The 19,949-nt window shown below is 35.7% G+C and overlaps 1 protein-coding gene across 18 annotated transcripts in view; it reads left to right on the plus strand.

Moving 5' to 3' along the window:
• CCSER1 (coiled-coil serine rich protein 1) overlaps positions 1-19,949 on the plus strand; it is a 1,487,998-nt gene that overhangs the window by 990,665 nt on the left and 477,384 nt on the right. The window contains exon 11 of one of the 18 annotated variants that reach the window (XM_086406518.1): positions 2,739-16,194. The exons of the other annotated variants lie outside the window; for them this stretch is intronic. Within the exon in view, the coding sequence (XP_086262644.1) occupies positions 2,739-2,798 (60 nt within the window). The 3' untranslated portion in view covers positions 2,799-16,194. Of the gene's footprint in view, positions 1-2,738; positions 16,195-19,949 lie in introns of those variants that run through there. 18 annotated transcript variants of the gene reach the window in all.

Consider the following 19,949-nt stretch of genomic DNA (forward strand, 5'->3'; position numbering starts at 1 on the left):
TAGTTAAATCTCTAGAGATATTTTGTATTGTAGGACAGAAGGTAAAAGCATGTACTGTATAAGGAAGATCTCAGAGCCATTTACAGGTTTGTGAGGGTAACTACTGTCTGTCAGTTGGAACTAAAGTGGATCTAGTTAGAGAAAGAACTCAACTCCTCATGTTCTAAGTAAAAGTTCACACCTGAGCAGGACAGTTGTGATTTATTTCTGCTGATTTGGTGTGTTCGAGGATGTACAGTTTCACCTCCTCACCATTGTATCCTAGTCCAAGAGCAATTATGTGTCTAAAGAAGGGAAATTCAAATCCATGTAGCCATGTGATGACATTGCTAAATGGTAGCAAAAATCATTTTTTAAGTTAAGATTTTTTAGTTTTTTCATGTTATATTTAAAGGCTTTTACTGAGAAGAGTTGCTGTTAATTTTATTGCTTATTTTTTATTTCTTCTGATTTTATTATAAATATACTTATGGGTAAGGAATATGTCAATAATGTATTTTAAATTAAAATTTTTTCTTGAAGGTATTTTGTGGTTTGTGTGAAGGCCAAATTGTTAATGGCCTACAATTTAATATATACATCTGCATTGAGGGGACAACCTTGATTTGGGCCTCCATTCTTGGTTAGTGGAGTTATTGTGAAGAAGGTAAAATCATCAAATTAATGAAAGCATTATTATGTCTTCACTTGACACCTCCTATCCAGGAATGAAAAGTCAAGTTACTAAAGTCAAAACAGCCACTTCACTCCCTATCTGGGCAATACTGCGTTACTTGGGCTTATTTCTAGTCAACCTAACACTCACCTCAGTTTTCCCTATGATTATAAAGTCTAATCCATTCTATGGTAAGACACTTTAGGGAGGTATCAGACAAGAGGAGAAATATGTTGTGAACACTGTTTATCAAGTTTCAGTGGTAAGTGACCTATAAATAAGAGTGTAATTCCTTAAGAGTGTCCTGATCTCTCTTGCTTATGAATTGTGACAGGCATCTTTCTGATTCCTGCTTGCTGTGTTCTGTTACATGTGTGTATTACAAAGATGTATATATAAAGTCCTTGTGATTATGTTAAATTTAAATGTGTGGATTTGGAAAACTCTTACTCAAAATACCCTCTTAGAATTTTTCATCCTAGTGCTATTGTGATTGATGAAGACAAAATGACAATGATTACTTCTGAAGATGAATTAATTTGTCTTAGTTCAAATGACAGATGTTCCCAATAGATGTTGACGGATGTGATACTAAGGGCCTCTTACCAAATATTTATAAGGTTTAAGAAGTGTCCTTTAAAATGTTCTCTTTACCATTTGAGAGTTTGCATGGAGAATTGAAGCAGGCAGTAAGTAATATGCTGTCTAGCTAAGTGGTAAATATTGTTAAAAGGCTAATTGCTAGACAGGAAGGCCAGATCTGAACACTACATGCTGTATAAAAATATAAATTAAGAAGAATTGATTAAAATACAAATTTCCTGAAGGAAAAAGAGATGAGCAGTACCTAAATTGCTTGTATTGTTGTAAAACGTTTGAAAACACATATTAGTTGTATTTTAAAAAGTTACTTTTTTTTAATGTATTTATACATGCATGTAAATTGAGGATGCTGATCATAATAAGTAATAGCAAGGTTGTTTAAAAAGGGAAATTAGTGGAATGTTGTGTAAAATGTCATCGTATAACTGATACTTCTATCTGTGAGTGAATTTCTTGCCTCTTGTGGATCTTATAACTCATAAAAAAAATCCTCAGTGAAATTTCACTGGATATGACACATGGATAAATCATATTTCTTTTCTTAAGGAAACTCTGTTCTCCTATATACAGTATTTTTACTGTGAATTGTGGATAAAACCAGGTTGCTATCAGTTTTTTTTATAAGATTGTATACCTTTGATAGCTTATGGTGAATGATGTCAGATTCGTGATCTCTGAAGAAGATTTTTGCTTCAGGACTTGGGACCAGGCTTGATCACTCAAGAGCTTTTGTGTAGCAGAGTTTTATTATAGTGAAAAAGGGACAGAGAAAGCTTCTGACACAGAGATCAGAAGGGAGATGGGGAGGACCACCTTCCCTAGTCTAAGCAAGGGATTTATATACTTTTTTAATTGATTATTACAATAAATCAAAAGAAGGTCTCAAGGTTGTAAAAATTTTACCAGACCCACCCCCACAATTTACATTTTAAGATAACAGGATTAGAATTTAACAATAGAAAGATTTTACCAGATCCACTCCCATAATATACATTCTAAAATATCAGGATTAGTCAGAAGGTTTTCAGGAAGGAGAAACTGTCCTCAAGCAGGATACATTGTTATATAATCCTTAGTACAGAGTTTGAAGTTGTTGTATAATCATCAGTTCCATGCTTAAAGAAGAAACCATTTTATGTGACTAAGACTAAGAAATAAAGAGGGGAAAAAAAAAGACGTTTGTCTTTTCCTCCTCCTTGAGAGCCCCAGATCCCTTTCTCCTCCTTGGGGACCTAGGACTTCTTATCAGTTTGCTTAGGAATTGACTCTCTCACCGTTGTTATTTTAAATATTAGTATTATATTTTCCAAAGTACACTTTTTGTTAACTTAGTAAAGATTCATATGCATATGCACCTGTGTGTGTATGTGTGCATGTGTTTGTACAAAATAATTTTGAATGGCAAGTTGTCTTTTCTTCTACCCTACCTGAAAACTACCTGACCATCCCTATTCTGAATATCTTATATCTTGTATCACAGGGCTTCCATTGTAGCTCAGTCGATAAAGAATCTGCCTGCAGTGCAGAAGACCGAGTTTGATCCCTGGGTTGGGAAGATCCCCTGGAGAAGGAAATAGCAACCCACTCCAGTATCCTTGCCTGGAAAATCTTATGGACAGAGGAGCATGGTGGGCTACAATCCATGGGGTCGCAAAGAGTCGGGCACTACTGAGCGACTAACACTTATATCACAAGTCTAAATACACATGATAGGAGACTTTATATGGATAAAGAAAGCTGTTATGGTTTGATATCTAAATCAGGATTAAGCATTTAATTTCAGAAATTATACTTAATGTTGCAAGCTAAGGTGAGAGACAGTGATTATCAGAACTTTTGGATTGTGGCTGTGTTATTGGAAGTTACAGAAATTCCAGAGCCACTGATGCAATGGAAATAAAGTGCAAGTTTGTAATGAGCAGGAATCACTTTTACATAATTGGCAGAGCTCAAATCTCCCAAAGTAACAAACAGAGTAAGTAGAGATCATGTTACCATCCTTAACCTGGAATTCTGAAGAAAGATTAATATTGGTACACTTGAACATTTTAAATAAGGAGTTTTATATTCCTATAAGACAGATTTTGAAAATGCTTCTTAAACATCTGAGAGAAAAGGAACATTTTCGATCATTTCTAGATGCATTCCTTAGAAATAGACCCCCCCCAAATTATAGACACATGCATTCTTTTATGAGAAAAATCCCCTGTTGTGATTTGAAAATTGATTTTCAGTTTCAGTTGGTTATGTTTGACCATGCCAGTGATACTTCTTAAAATTTGGATTTTACTTGGGGGATTGCAAGTACAAATAAATAGATTCTGGTGGACACATAGTTAGGAAACAGTGGACATACCAAATCATTAAAAGCTGATTTATGAATGTGATACTCTCAAGAAAATCATGGACATGGCTTACAACCTACCTGCTTTGTAATTCAGAATGCTTTATCAACTTTCTCTGTTGGACTATAATGTTCCCAATCCTCTCTTTGCCAAAAACCATAACTAGGAAATTACAGATGATATGAACTTCTAGTATGTAAACATGATCATCAGAGATATTTGAAAAAGGTAGAAAAATAAAATGTTTAGTTAAGTGCTAGTCCCACAAGCCTACTTTATATTTAAATATATTAATCATTTGAAATAATAATTCATGATTTGCTGCTTATGTAAGGTATCACTTTAGCATACAATATTCCTAGGGAAATGTATTCTGATAAGTAGTAGATTATATGCCTTTGTTAATCTAATTGGATTATCTAATTAGATAGGCTTTGAATTGTGTATCAAGTGTCTGCATCCAGTGCGAGAGACCCAGGTTCGATCCCTGGGTCAGGAAGATCCCCTGGAGAAGGAAATGGTAACCCACTCCAGTATTCTTGCCTGGAGAATCCCATGGATGGAGAAGCCTGGTAGGCCACAGTCCACCGGGTCGCAGAGTCGGACACGACTGACCGACTTCACTTTCACTTTCACATATTACATATTTCTACGTGATGTAAGTCATTTTAGAAGTTCAGCCTCAAAAGGGAGAATGTTCAAAGAATCAGATCACTGATACCCTGTATTTCAAAAGAATTTATAATAGACATTATTAAAAGTGAAACAAAATAAAAATCACCATTGATTTATTTTTCTATTTATAACTTAGAATTATTACACAGGTTATTTTAGACCTAGGTTACTGCTTAAGTTAAGAGAACTTGCTACTGTTTCTCCTAGTTCCAACAGACCCCTAGAGGGAATCGTTTTCAAAACAGAGAAAGGAAACAGAATATGTGAATTTTAAGAATAGAGCTAAAATTGAAGAAAATGTGTTGTCTCTCTTAGAAATAAGAGCAAAAAGTGATGAAGTCCCATTGTTCTCTTGAAAGCTAATGTTCTATATAATTTGAAATTATAGACAACTATATTTCTTTTGTAGCTTGGTGAAAATCTTCACTGAGAAACAAATCATGATTGCCAGTTACCTTTAGTAATTTTTCTGCAAAATTTGCTACATTTGTGTGTTTTCTTTATTGTTCAGCATTCAGAATAGGCTGTTTTCACTTTTGTTGAAATTTAACTATCCCATTCCATTCTTGGTTGATATAGAGTTTTATAGAATAAGAGATTCTTTTAAAGCCACAGTGATGACACAATCTGGGGGAGAAATATGTATTGGCTAATATTATAGTTTTCTTTGAGATATAAAATCTATGGCAAAAATAACTCTTCATTAATAATGAGAATTATTGAATAGTTCAGTGGTTATAATTTGTCACTAAGGCGTATCTGATTTACAGTTCAGTTCTGAGATCAAGAGACCTTTTAAGGACTCAGTAAAAAAAATAAATAAAATATCCCTTTTTTCTCCCTTTTCTCGGAATTGACAGGCAATAAATGAACTGAAAAATCTTTGTGCTTGTAAATCAATATTTAATTGAAAGAATTACACTTTAAAGACCATAATGATTATTTCTATTTCAAAAATTTTTTAAAAGGATAAAATGAGTTAATATGGGTAAAGCTCTTTGAGCAGTGCCTGCCATCTAGGAAGCATGCAATACATGACAACTGTTACTATTATTTCTATTTGTTCTTCCTTTCATCTTTCCTTCTGTCAGAGACAATTTGGGTGTCATGTTGTTGAGAGATTTTACTGTTTACACGAACTATTCAGTGCTGTGGCAACCGGTGATATCTAAAGCCTAGCCTTAGGTTTTACATCTCAAATTGGTTCTCAGATGACAAATTCTTGACAGGACAACAAATAAAATATACTTTGAATCTGTCATTGAATCTCAAATATTCTTAAGTCCATATTTCATATTACATATGAGAGAAAATTTTATTTACCTTTTCATTTATAGCATTGTTTACAGAGAGTGGTGCTTATGCACTGCAGGTTTTATTAGCTATTTTTCACATCTTATGTTTTCTATATTTCATCCTATTTTTCTTCCATGCTTATAGACCACTGACGTTTTAAGAAACTATCCAAAAGAAACTTATTGGTTAAGCAAAACCAACCTTATCAACTCTACTTCTGTAAGCAAGAATACATTCTTAGTTGTATCTCAAATAAGGAAATCACAATCCATAAAAAGTGCACACTATTCATTTTTTTAAATCTTTCTTTTGGAAATGTTTAAATGATTATCTAGAGATGTATGTACATAGTGACAGAACAATTTTTCTTAAGAGAAGCAGAAAAAAATAGAAGAAAAGAGAAAGGGGAGAAGGAGTCAGCTTTGGACAAACAAGAAACCATCATTATGGAAGGACAAAAGAAGCCTTAGATATAGGAAACCCATTAGCACACACTTTGAGAGCCACACAAGAGTATAAACAACAGGTTTAAACAATAATTTGAACTCCAGTGAATTGCATCAAGCATCAATACAACAATTAAGTTCCCCCAAATGGACTCTACAGTTGCAGACATATTGGATGGAATTACACCAATTAGAGAGATAAGCACATGAGCTAAAATAGAAAGCAATCAGAAATTTGATCTATAGGGCCAAATAAACTGAAAAAAACACATTAAAATTTTTCTTGGGCAACTTCCTATTTTAAGAACCTGGCTGAAGACCAGGTGAGGAACTTAAACTCCCTAACTCTGAGCAAAATGAGACTAACTGGAATCAACCAAGATAAGACTGGGGAAGATCCTCACAAGATTTTGAAAAGAATGCTGAGGTAAAGTTTATCTAAAGAGAATCAGTCTAACAAAACCTAACTCTAAGCAGTCCAACCTCATGAATCCCTTTATTGACTCACAATAGAAGCCATGAAAACAGACAGTCATGTTATAAGCAACAGAGCAGGTGTTTTCATCTAGAACAAGAATTTTCAAAAAATTTATTAGGCTATCAAATTATTACTAAAATCAATTCTCTTTCCTAGGAGGCATAAACTCTGCATTTGGGAGAATGCCAAAAATAACTTAAAATTTAGACCAAATGCAGTGCATACCTCACCCTTACTGTCAGAGAGACTCCTAGATGGAAACTTCAATGATCTTGGAGGAACAGGTTTCAAGCAGAGGAGTTTAAGTCAGGTTGCACAAGGCTTTCATTGGGAGTTCTCCTTTATCTCCACAATTTTTGACTATTCATCTGACAAATAACTGCGAAGAAAACAACTTTTGACCAAGCAAAACTGAGTTTGTTAGAACTACTGGCAAGAAAAAAAGAATACTACATTGACAAAATTTTAATAGATGTCTAAACGAGGATTTTAGGAGAGGATATTTGGAGGGTGTTTATAAGCAGGATGATTTAAAAGCAAGTCTTATGAGGTAGATAATAGATCGAGATTAGGAAAATTAGTTAGAGTTTATGACACTCTGTCTTTGTGTTGATGTGCACAACAGGTGAAGTGAATGGAGATTTTGACCTCAGAGTTTTGAAATGCACTATATTTTCCTCATTTATGAGATTTTTTTCAGAAATACTTGTATACAATTAAAGATTTGTAATTTTGAAGTGGATTTTACAAAAAGGTGAGGACTAAGAAGGATTACTGTAGAAAGATTTTGACTTTCTAATCAGTAAAGACGTAGATGTCTGCTCTTATAAGGCACATATATTATTTTTAGAATCACAAACCCTGGAGATGTTTTCAGTTGAAAAGGCAAAAACAGTTACGATTTTTATTTCACAGCCTTATATTTTTTTTTTTTGAAAGCAGTCAAATGCGTCAAGATCTTTGTGGATTGCTGTTTTTACTTGTGAATATAACCTATTAATGCAGTTATTTTTTGCCATTTACCTATGTCAGTTATAAAAGGAAAATACTACTCCATATAGTTGAACTGATTCAGCCTGCTTTCATCAGGTAAGTATTTATTCATAAATAAATGAGGAGATGTATGATTCCTTTTTTATTGTAATTATAAATAAAAGTCATGTCCACCTCAAAAATATACAGAAGATAAAGTTTTATTATCTTGATATTCATCTGGTCCTTAGTAAGAGAATTTCTTTTCTATTTATATTTATGGTTTCACATAGAACAAACAATCCTCACGTAAGTAAATATTCAATTGTTGGCTTTGTTGACTAACGTATTTAGAATCTTATAAACCTACAATGATCCTCACTACTTCTGTTCTCTGAAAACCTTCCTTGCCTTCTCTCTGCTTAAAACTAGATTCCGAAATCTCTTTCCATCCTTCCTTCATCCCTCCAGTTGAGGACATTTATTTGACACGTCTGTTTCTGTTTACTTCCTGTCCTCACACCCACTTTGACACAGTTTTCTGGACATCGATGCTCAGTCAGCCCAATGGAGTAGGAACACTCCTGATTAGTTCCATTGTGGTCCTTTAGTTATATCAGAGGACCCTTCAGTTCCTTATCAGTGAGTAGCACATTGTTGTCTAGCATGTAATCTAAAATTTTTAAATAAGTTGGCCAATAACTGATATAATGGTGTATTTATGATATTTTAGTGCCTAAGTAATACTATACTAATTATGCTAATGAAGTATTATATAAACAGTTGTTTTACTTATATTAAAAATGTCAAGACTAGAGTATTTCAGACTCACACAAATAACAGTTGTGTTCAAAATGATAGTTGTAAGTAAAATTGCTATTGCTTGCTATAGTGGTTTGCTAGGTCTGTCATCACAGAGTACCGTAGACTGGGAAGCTTTAGCAATGGAAATTGATTTCCTCACAGTTTTGGATCTAGAAACCCAAGGTCAAGGTATCCATAGGTTTTGTTTCTCTGAAGCTTTACTCTTTGGCTTGCAAATGGGTGCCTTCTCCTTGTGTCCTCAAATAGTCTCTCTTTTGGGTGTTCATATCCCATTGTGTCTTTGTGTGCCCAGATTTCCTTTTATAAGGACCCCAGTCACAGTGGTTCGGCCAACCCTAATGGCCTCATTTTATGTTAATTAGCTCTTTAAAAGCCCTATCTCCAAATGCCATTGCATTCTGAACTATTGGGAATTAGGACATCAGCATATGAATTGGTAGGGGAGGGGCGCACCATTCAGTCTATGAAACACACTAAAAGCAATACTACTACTACTACTAAGTTGCTTCAGTCGTGTCTGACTCTGTGCGATCCCATAGACGTCAGCCCACCAGGCTCTCCCGTCCTTGGGATTCTCCAGGCAAGAACCCTGGAGTGGGTTGCTATTTCCTTCTTCAATGCATGAAAGTGAAAAGTGAAAGTGAAGCCGCTCAGTCGTGTCCAACTCTTCGCGACCCCATGGACTGCAGCCTACCAGGCTCCTCCGTCCATGGAATTTTCCAGGCAAGAGTACTGGAGTGGGTTGCCATTGCCTTCTCCGACTAAAAGCAATACAGCCATACAAATCCATTTCCCTCAAAATATAAGCTTTATCTTTGCCCTTTTCCTATTTGCTCTGGTTCTCCTCGCATCTTGTCTCTTAAATAACTTTAAAATTTGGTTACATTTAAATTTCAACAACAATATCAACAGTAAAAAAAAAAGAATAAAATAACCCATGTAAATAATTTGTCTGAAATTCTACTACCTCAAATGCTCTGAAAACTGATTTTTCCCTCACCAAAGAAAGACTCTCAAAACCTAAAAAACAGGGTCTTGTCTTTTCACAATGTAAAAAAAAACAAAAAAAACAAAACTGAGTTACCCTCAGTCAGTGCTTTTTGTATGCTTATTATTTCTGTAAGCACTTGGACTATAAAGAAAGCTGAGCATGGAAGAATTGATGCTTTTGAACTATGGTATTGGAGAAGACTCTTGAGAGTCCCTTGGACGGCAAGGAAATCCAACCAGTCACTCCTAAAGGAAATCAATCCCAAATATTCATTGGAAGGACTGATGCTGAAGCTGAATCTCCAATACTTTGGCCACCTGATGCAGAGAGCTGACTCATTTGAAAAGATCCTGATGCTGGGAAAGATTGAAGGTGGGAGGAAAAGGGACAACAGAGGATGAGATGGCTGGATGGCATCACTGACTCCATGGACGTGAGTTTGAGTGAACTCCGGGAGTTGGTGATGGACAGGGAGGCCTGGCGTGCTGCAATTCTTGGGGTCGCAAAGAGTCGGACATGACTGAGCAACTGAACTGACTGACTGAAGCACTTATCACAACAAACTTTTGAAATAGCCATTATTATCATCCTCATTTCAAAGAAGAAAAATTCAAAACAAAAATGATTTAAATAACTTGCCGAAGTCTTATAATTAGTAACTTGGTGAAGCCAGGATTCTAACCTAGGAAATAGGTTTGAGCAAAAATTTAGCATTACACTATGACTTATAAGAAGAGAAATTAATAGATTTACTACAACTGACTATTATGACTGTTTGAATTCCTCATGAGAGTTATCTAATCTTAATTGCTAAACAACCATATTCCCTCTCTTTCTCTGTCTTCTGCTCACTTGTTGTATTAGATATTATCTCATCCAAGAACAAGACCATAATTTCTGTTATGTTTTGGTTAGCAAATTATTTGACTATAAAGAATAGAAGCCTACATAAAACTTGTCATTATAAATTGAATACTGTCAGGTGCATCCATTTTCAAGGATTATTTCTTGATCTTTTTGGAAAAATATATAATCAGTTATTTTTCTCTGTTATCTAATTTTACATCATTCTACTTTCTGTGTAAATTAAGTATCTTCTCTACTTTTTTTTTTTTTTTTTTTTGCATATACTTTGTCTGTCTTGGTGGTGGTGGTTTAGTCACTAAGTTATGTCCAACGCTTGTGATGCCATGGATTGTAGCCTGCCAGGCTCCTCTGTTCATGGGATTCTCCAGGCAAGAATACTGGAGTGGGTTGCCATTTCCTTCTCTCTTGACTGCCCCTAAATGTTGGTCTCAGCCATCTACTCAGGAGTTGGACACTCTCTGCTAATGATAGACAGTGTGGTCTAATTTCCCCTAGCTCATCTACAAAGTTCAATTAAAGTATACTTATACTTTAGCAACAGGAACTAGGATAAAAATGACTTTTAAAATATTTATATCTTTTTTCCTTTTATGATATTCAAATGATAAAAGCACCATTAAACTCATCTTTTGAATTTACCACTTGTACTGTGGTAGAGTATTCTCATGATCCAGATATTCTCCTAAAGACAGTTGAATTAGAAAAGATACACTAGTAGTAACCCATCTAGAATGAAGGTTGGGCCAATATTTTCATTTTCTTCTATTATTTTAAAATGAATAGGGATTTCTTTAGTAAAATACAAAATTTATCTGAAATAAGCAGTTTGCAATTTTCCTAGGGTCAGTCTTCTTAACGGAGTCCTGATAATCATGGCAAAATTATCTTCCCAATTGCCCTTCTCTAAATCTATCACATAGAGAGGGTGAGTCTTAGCTTTCACTGATCAAAAAGAAAAAAAAAAACTATGAAGGAAGATAAATGTTGCTGATATGGTAAATTAAAAACAGTCTCTATGCAGATTTATTGATCTAATGTATATCTAATCCATTATATTTATTAAACCAAATCATTGCCAATATGTGAATCCTGAACATTAGCATGACCTGTACTTTTCTTTTGTAGGCTAAAGGGAATGTGGTCAGACAATATTCCACATGGGAAAATTCACAGTGCACTTGTTTGACCATTTCTGTATGGCAGTAGGGGTAGACAATCACAAATAGGACCCAGAGGAATATCCTCTGCAACAGTTGATAGAAAATATAAGGCTTATCTGAATTTATGTTCTCATTTTTAATTATTCAAAAGTGTTCAATTGAAAAATGAATATGTTAATAATATTTAGCCATTTTAATTCATCCTCCTATTTATAACTGATGCTATTGTCAAACGAAATCATGAATATAATCCTGTGCTTGATTATGTACAAGTTATTTAAAATATCAGTTCAGTTCCGTTCAGTCGCTCAGTTGTGTCTGACTCTGCGACCCCATGAATTGCAGCATGCCAGGCCTCCCTGTCTATCACCAACTCCTGGAGTTTACTCAAACTCATGTCCATCAAGTCAGTGATGCCATCCAGCCATCTCATCCTCTGTCATCCCCTTATCCTCCTGCCCCCAATCCTTCCCAGCATCAGGGTCTTTTCCAATGAGTCAACTCTTCGCATGAGGTGGCCAAAGTACTGGAGTTTCAGCTTTAGCATCATTCCTTCCAAAGAAATCCCAGGGCTGATCTCCTTCAGAATGGACTGGTTGGACCTCCTTGCAGTCCAAGGGACTCTCAAGAGTATTCTCCAACACCACAGTTCAAAAACATCAATTCTTCAGCGCTCAACTTTCTTTATAGTCCACTCTCATATTCATACATGACTCCTGGAAAAACCAAAGCTTTGACTAGAATGACCTTGGCGAAGTAATGTCTCTGCTTTTTAATATGCTGTCTAGTTTGGTCACAACTTTTCTTCCAAAGAGCAAACATCTTTTAATTTCATGGCTGCAGTCACCATCTGCAGTGATTTTGGAGCCCCAAAAAATAAAGTCTGTCACTGTTTCCATTGTTTACCCACTATTTGCCATGAAGGGATGTGATCAGATGACGAGATCTTTGTTTTCTGCATGTTTAGTTCTAAGCCAACTTTTTCACTCTCCACCTTCACTTTTGTCAAGAGGCTCTTTAGTTCTTCTTTGCTTTCTGCCATAATGGTAATGTCATCTGTGTATCTGAGGTTATTAATATTTCTCCCAGCAATCTTGCTTCCAGCTTGTGTTTCATCCAGTGTGGCATTTTATGTGATGTACTCTGCATATAAGTTAAATAAGCAGGGTGACAATATACAACCTTGAGGTACTTCTTTCCCAATTTGGAACCAGTCTGTTATTTTGTGTCCAGTTCTAACTATTGCTTCTTGACCTGCATAAAGATTTCTCAGGAGGCAGTTCAGGTGGTCTGTTATTCCCATCTTTTGAAGAATTTTTCACAATTTGTTGTGACCCGCAAAGTCAAAGGCTTTGGCATAGTCAGTAAAGCAGAAGTAGATGTTTTTCTGGAATTCTCTTGCTTTTTGATGATCTAGCAGATGTTGGCGATTTGATCTCTGGTTCCTCTGCCTTTTCTAAAACCAACTTGAACATCTGGAAGTTCATGGTTCACATGCTGTTGCAGCCTGGCTTAGAGAATTTTAAGCATTACTTTGCTATCATGTGAGACGAGTGCAATCGTACAGTAGTTTGAACATCTTTGGCATTGCCTTTCTTTGGGATTGGAATGAAAACTGACCTTTTCCAGTCCTGTGGCCACTGCTGAGTTTTCCACATTTGCTGGCATATTGAGTGCAGCACTTTCACAGCATCATCTTTTAGTATCTGAAATGGCTGAACTGGGATTCCATCACCTCCACTAGCTTTGTTCATAGTGATGCTTCCTAAGGCCCACTTGACTTTGCATTGCAGGATGTCTGGCTCTAGGTGAGTGATCACAACATCATGACTATATGGGTCATGAAGATCTTTTTTGTATAGTTCTGTGTATTCTTGCCACTTTCTCTTAATATCTTGGAATGAATGTCATATCTTGGATTGAATTAATATCTTGGATTGAATGTTGCCTATTCAAGGAAGAATTTTCCAAGGATTCCTACTTGCAAAAATAGTTCTATTACTTGGTTCTATTATGTTATTATATTTACCTTTTTATTTATATTTCCACCATTCTGTCACTTAGACTGAGTTCCTAGAAAACAGAATCTTACTTTGTGTCCAGCCATAAAACCTGGAATAGTTCCTGATATATAGTAAGTGCCCAACAGATGTTTGTTGAGTTAAATCTTAATTTTTTTCTTTTTTTTTAGAATCAGTAAGAATTGGGTTTAGAACATCTACGCTAGTCTAGGTGATTCATTTCTTTTGTCTTTCACATATTTAATTCATATAGTTTAGTTTCATTTATAATTAAATATTGAATATAATAAGCATATTTAAATTATTCTTATTAGCCTACTTAAAGATTTAGATGCTGAAACTTGTTATATTTTAGGTTACATTTTAGGTTGTTACATGAAGGTTGTTACATTTAGGTTAATTTGAAGTATAAAATATTGAAATAATGAGAAAAATATTTATAAAGCCTCAATTGTGCAAAATAATATAATGTAGTTAAATTTTTTTTAATATGCCAGGTTTCATAATTTCAAAGCAGAGATTCAAGTGAATCTTAAATCGTATGATGGGGCTAATTCAGCTGATTAAATTATCCATTATTCTTTTTCAAGATTAAATACTGAAGGGTCTTCAGTCCTTGTTCATGAAGACTGTGAAGAACATGTTCATCTCATGTGACCAACCTGAGGCTTAGGTGGCTCTCATGGTAAAGAACCCACCTGCCAGTGCAGGAAATGTGAGAGACACAGGTGTAATCCCTGGGGTGGAGATCCCTTGGAGAAGGAAATGGCAACCCACTCCAGTATTCTTGCCTGAAGAATCTCATGGACAGAGGAGCCTGGTGGGCTACAGTCCATAGGATTGCAAAGAGTCAGACACCAGTGAAGCAACCTAACAGTCATTCATTTAGACTGCTGTGAACTGTAATCCCCTTTTGCACAGATAAGGCTGATTCTGATGGAGAGAGGATTAGCTGATTTTCCAAAGTTAATTTATATTAGGGCTCCCTTGGTAGCTCAGCTGGTAAAGAATTCTCTTACAGCATAGTAGGAGACCACAGTTCAATTGCTGGGTTGAGAAATTCCCCTGGAGAAGGGATAGGGTACTCACTCCAGTGTTCTTGGGCTTCCCTGGTGGCTCAGATGGTAAAGAATCCACCTGAAATGAGGGAGACCTGGGTTTGATCCCTGGGTTGGGAAGATCCCATGGAGTAGGGAATGGCTATCCACTCCAGTATTCTGGCCTGGAGAATTCCATAGACTGTACAGTCCATGAGGTCCCAAAGAGTCAGACACGACATATTTTGGAAGGCCATAAATTTGTAGGTATTTAACTAACAAAACATCATGAATAGCTCTTCTTTCAAGGTAACAACACTGCAAGTATAGAGTTAATATCCTAAATTTGTGAGGTAGTCTATAATTAAAAAAAAAAAAATAAACCAACTGGGCTCTTTTCCCAGAAAATCACTGAAGCACAAAATACCTGTATCAGGAGAGAGGAAAAAAGAAGAGAGAACAGAACAATAAAACTAAGAAAGAAACCTAACTGACCAAATTTAATGAGAGAAGTAGAAAAATTATGCATTTTATAGGCAGTCAAATAAAATTTCCCATCCAACCTAGGAAGAACTACACTCAAAGCATAAAGCAGAGTTTTCAGTTAAGAGAGGAAAATCCAAACAATTTATTTCATGAGACTGTGGGGAAATAACTTTATAGCTTTGCTTTTAAACCTTAAATATAGCTTAAGTGTATTTTTTAAAGTCATGTTGTAGTTAGTTGAGATATTCCTATTTCAAAAGCCATTTTGTTGTCTGTTTATAACTTACTACGGGATTGTTCTCAACAAACTAAGGCTGAGTCCAGTTCTTACTTAGGACTTACTAGTTAAATTATGCTTTTCCCTAAGGTCTTAACCCTGTGTCTTCACCTTTCCTCTTGGCACACTTTTCCCTGGTGATCTTATCCACCCTAATGACTGCAATGTTGGCTACAAGCTGATGTTCCTGTCTTTGTCTCCATCTAGATCTCTCTCCTGACCTCCGTCTGTTCACCTATTGGATATTTCTATTCAAATCTTTCTTAGGTTTTAACAATATGTACAAAGACAATTTATAATTTTTGTTTTCTTCCCTCCTGAAAACTCAAGTTTTTCTGTTTTTTTTTTTTTTTTTAATTTCACTTAATGACATTATGTCTTAATAGTCCATTTGAGAAAACATAAATTGATGTCATTTCTTCCTGCTTGTGTATGTTTTCACTTGTCGCAATCATTACAGTCTCCATTATACTTCAGGTATATCTCATTAATGTTTCTTCCTGTCTGTCCCTTTTCCACTGAACAAATTTAGATCTTTGTTACCTCTGAAGTACAAAATCATAATAACCATTTAATAGATTCTCCAGCTTCTCTTCCCATCACCAATCTTTCCTTCACCCTTTTGCCCAGGTATAATTAGAACCTTACTCACTACAGAATGCTACTATCTTCCTGTCATAGGAAAAGAAGGGCTAAACTATTTATCGCATCAACCAAGACTTTAGCAAATAAGCCTTACTTACTAACATTTTAGAAATAATCAAATTTCCTCATTTCTCCTTCAGTTAAATTATAATGAGGGCATTCCATTCATTCTTTAAAACCCAGCCAAAATGCCATCTCTCTTGTCAGAGTGAGTTTTCTATTCTGTTCAGTTCAGTTCAGTCACTCAGTCGTGTCTGACTCTTTGCGACTTCATGGACTGCAGCACTCCAGGCCTCCCTGTCCATCGCCAACTCCCGGAGTTTATTCAGACTCATGTCCTTTGAGTCGGTGATGCCATCCAACCATCTCATCCTCTGTCATCCCCTTCTCCTCCCACCTTGAATCTTTCCCAGCATCAGGGTCTTTTCAAATGAATCAGTTCTTCGCATCAGGTAACCAAAGTGTAGGAGTTTCAGCTTCAACATCAGTCCTTCCAATGAATATTCAGGACTGATTTCCTTTAGGATTGACTGGTTGGATCTCCTTGCAGTCCAAGGGACTCTCAAGAGTCTTCTCCAACACCACAGTTCAAAAGCATACATTCTGTAGCATATTTGTATTTTTTTCTTACTGCTATTGTAGAAATAATTATATTTTTTAGAGTAATTGGCTAACATTTGTCTGGGTGGCAATAGCCAGAGCTTTTCTAGAGTAGATGTTGTGTCTTCCACATTTTGCAATCCTCAGAACTTGATTTAAGAGCCTAGAAGACAGGAGATATTTAAAAATCATTTGATGATGGAATGAATGCATGACTTATTGGGAAGTTCTGAGAAAGCCTTCTTGAGGTTTGCAGGAATTACCACTAGATGTCACTAGCACATTTCCAATAACAATACCTGCAAAGGGAGAACTAACCTTTACTGAGCACCTACTGTGTGCCAGGCCCTTTTAAATGGTTCTGTAAAGTAGGAATTATGATCGCAAATCTACCTTGGAAGCGGGTGCTTGGAGTGATTAACAGGTCATAATGCTAGTACAATGTAACTGCAGAAACTGTTCATCGCTCAGCCATGTCCGACTCTGCAATGGTGGACAGTAGCTTACCAGGCCCCACTGTCCATGGGATTTCTCCAGGCAAGAATACTGGAGAGGGTTGTTCAGTGGGTTGTTCATTTTCTTGTTCAGGGGATCTTCCCAACCCAGGGATCGAACCGCAATCTCCGACACTGCAGGCAGACTCTTTACCATCTAAGGCACAGGGAAGGCCCAGTACAGTGTAAAAATGGGATTAGAATACCCAGGTGTCTGCCGTCAAAATCTATGGGTTTCCCACAGTGGCAGCCACGTTCTGTTTTCTGTTTTGATAACTGAGCCTCTGGCCTTCAAATGATAGATATAAAAAGCATATGCCAACATTTTTTTTTAACAAATTAAATCTTTACTGACAAAAGAAGCAATTATCGGGTTAGAGGTTCTTAAGACCTTTCAAGTTAAAAGTCAGAGACTTTGCTTCTCGAATAAGTTTTTCCTGAATAGTCAGTTTGAAAACAAACTACCATTCAGAGAAAACTTTTTAATTAAACATGGATTTTGAGGGAAAGTAGTTAGATTGTTTTTTTAGTACTTTATTATTTTTTTTCAATTAATACTTGAAAATTCATGTCTACTCTTTGTAAGGTGATAAATTTAGTAATTTAGGCTAGGCACATGGATAAAATATAGTCTCTACCTTCAAAAAGCTTGCAAAACTATAATATGTCCTTAGTTCAAAGTCAGGAACATCACAGTGCTCTTACTATGAAGGGTATTTAATCTGAGACTCTGAAGTTTCAATAATATTTAGAGACCCTAATCACTTTGATAATGTGACCGTTGATTCTTGGACCATAAATACATAAAGCACATCCCTGAACATGATGAATGTCTATTAGTTCCTGCCTGCTCAACTCAAGACATCGTATCTTTTTAGATCCAATTCTGTCTATACAGAATCCCAAGCAAGACCCAGAACTTGAGGAGATGTATATTTGTAGAATCTCCAGTCAGAGGAGAACAGTTATAAGAAAGTATGATGAAATGGTGCTTTGACTTGAATGTTTGACTTGCACTTGAGTAGACCCCCGTCATCCTGTCTTCCTAATCTGGGTAGAGGGCACCAAGGCAGTCAGCCATTATGCAAACAAAAGAAAGACGACAGGGAGGTGGCTCATGCATACATGCATGCTAAGGCACTTTAGTCGTGTCCGACACTGGGCAAGCCCATGGACTGTAGCCCCCAGTCTCCTCTGTCCATGGGATTCCCCAGGTAAGAATACTGGAGTGGGTTTCCATGCCCTTCTCCAGGGGATCTTCCTGATCTAGGGATCAAATCTGAATCTCTTCCATTGGCAGTTGGGTTTCTTTACCACTAGTGCCACCTGGGAAGCCGGGAGGTGGCTTTATACCTCCTCATAATTTTACAGCTTCTCTTTAGTTTAGTCAGCTTCAGTACCATGTCAGACTGTTTAAACTTTCTGCCAAACTCAGTAGTGGTCGTTAATATTTTTGCTTTTTCTATTGCTAATTATTGATGGGAGTCAAACCATCAACTAATTTTAAATTGTACATTTATATACAACGTGATTAAGTGTTGACAGATTTTTAAAGATGAGGAATTAATGTAGTCATGGAAACAGTTTATCTTCATCACTTAATGTTTTATGTGTAGTGAGCTTGACTTTTATGTAAAATTAAATTAGGTGATTTAAAGTTATCAATGTAAAATAATACATTTTCAATTTATTCCAAAAAACTAGAAATAATATCAAACCTCTGTATTAGAAATACATAAAGAAAAGCATAAAGTCAAACTTAAAATGCCAACTGAATAATAAATGGTTTTTATGTGATTTCTACAGAAATATATCTCTTTAGAAAATATGCAAAAATACCCATCAATCTTTATCAATATTTGCATTGAATTAAGAGAGTTTTAAATTATGTGAGGTCATTAGCAACACATTTCTCAAAAAAAAATTGCCCAATTTGTACATCTTTCTTATCAGAAAATAGCAACAACTTATTTAAAAAAATAAAAGCAATAAAGTCTGGAGAAATACTCTGTGTACTCACTCCTCATGTCTTTTGCTTTCTACTTTTGCCTTGCATAGGGTACACACTCAAACCATTTCTTTATCTAGATATAATTCATAAATGCTTGGATTAATCAAGAAAGTTAGATGAAATAAGTTGGACAGAGTAAAACAAATACCAAACAATTTTAATTATATGTGAAATCTAAAAGAAACTAAACAAACAAAACAGATTTATAGATACAGAAAACAAACTGGGGGTCAGCAGAGGGGAGGGAGGCGGGGAATTGGACAAAACAGGTGAAGGAAATTAAGAGGTACAAGTTTATGAAATAAATAATTCACACAGATATATAGCATAGGGAGCATAGATAATAATATTGTAATAACTTTGTACAGCAACCAGCTTACTGTAGCAGTTTATCCATAATGCATATAAATGTTGAATCACTATGTTGTATACTTGAAACTAAAAAAAAAAAATAGAGGAAAATTTGGTGGTCACTCAGTGGCTTCCTTCTCCTGCTCCCTAAGCATCCTTGCCGTTTTGCAATGAAAACCAAAGAAAGAAAATGTGAAACACTGTGGAAGCTCCAGGAATCCGTAGCATATAGATTGCACACCTGGAGAGACAAAACAGTTTAGTGAGGAGAATGGCCTGGAGAAAATACTAGCTGGGTCACTTACAAGCTCCTGTAATAGCAATGGCAAAGTATTAGAAATTGTGCTTCTGTTTTCTCATCCTTAAAATGGGAGGTAATAACAATATCTACCTCATAGGGTTATTGCGAACATTAAAAGAGCTTGAGTATGCAAAGCCATTTGAACAAGATATCTATATCATTAATGTTTTCAAGGTGTTTGTTGCTGCTGCTGCCTTTGTTGCTACAGTTAAAGAAAAGTGCAGATCAGACATGTTAGAGACAAACTAGCCAATAGATTTCTTGTTTTTTTACCTCAAGTGATAGCGCAAAACCTGGGGTTCCTTTTATAATGGCAATTAACTAGATACATTGAGTGGAAAGTTTTGGAAATTTAAAAAAAATAATTTCCAAAGAAAAAAATGAGTTAAAATCCTAATCATAAATGAGATATT

This window comes from Bos grunniens, chromosome 6 (genome assembly GCF_055505025.1).
Source record: "Bos grunniens cultivar Pamir isolate PY7600 chromosome 6, Bosgru_T2T1.0, whole genome shotgun sequence".
Taxonomy (NCBI): Eukaryota; Metazoa; Chordata; class Mammalia; order Artiodactyla; family Bovidae; genus Bos; species Bos grunniens.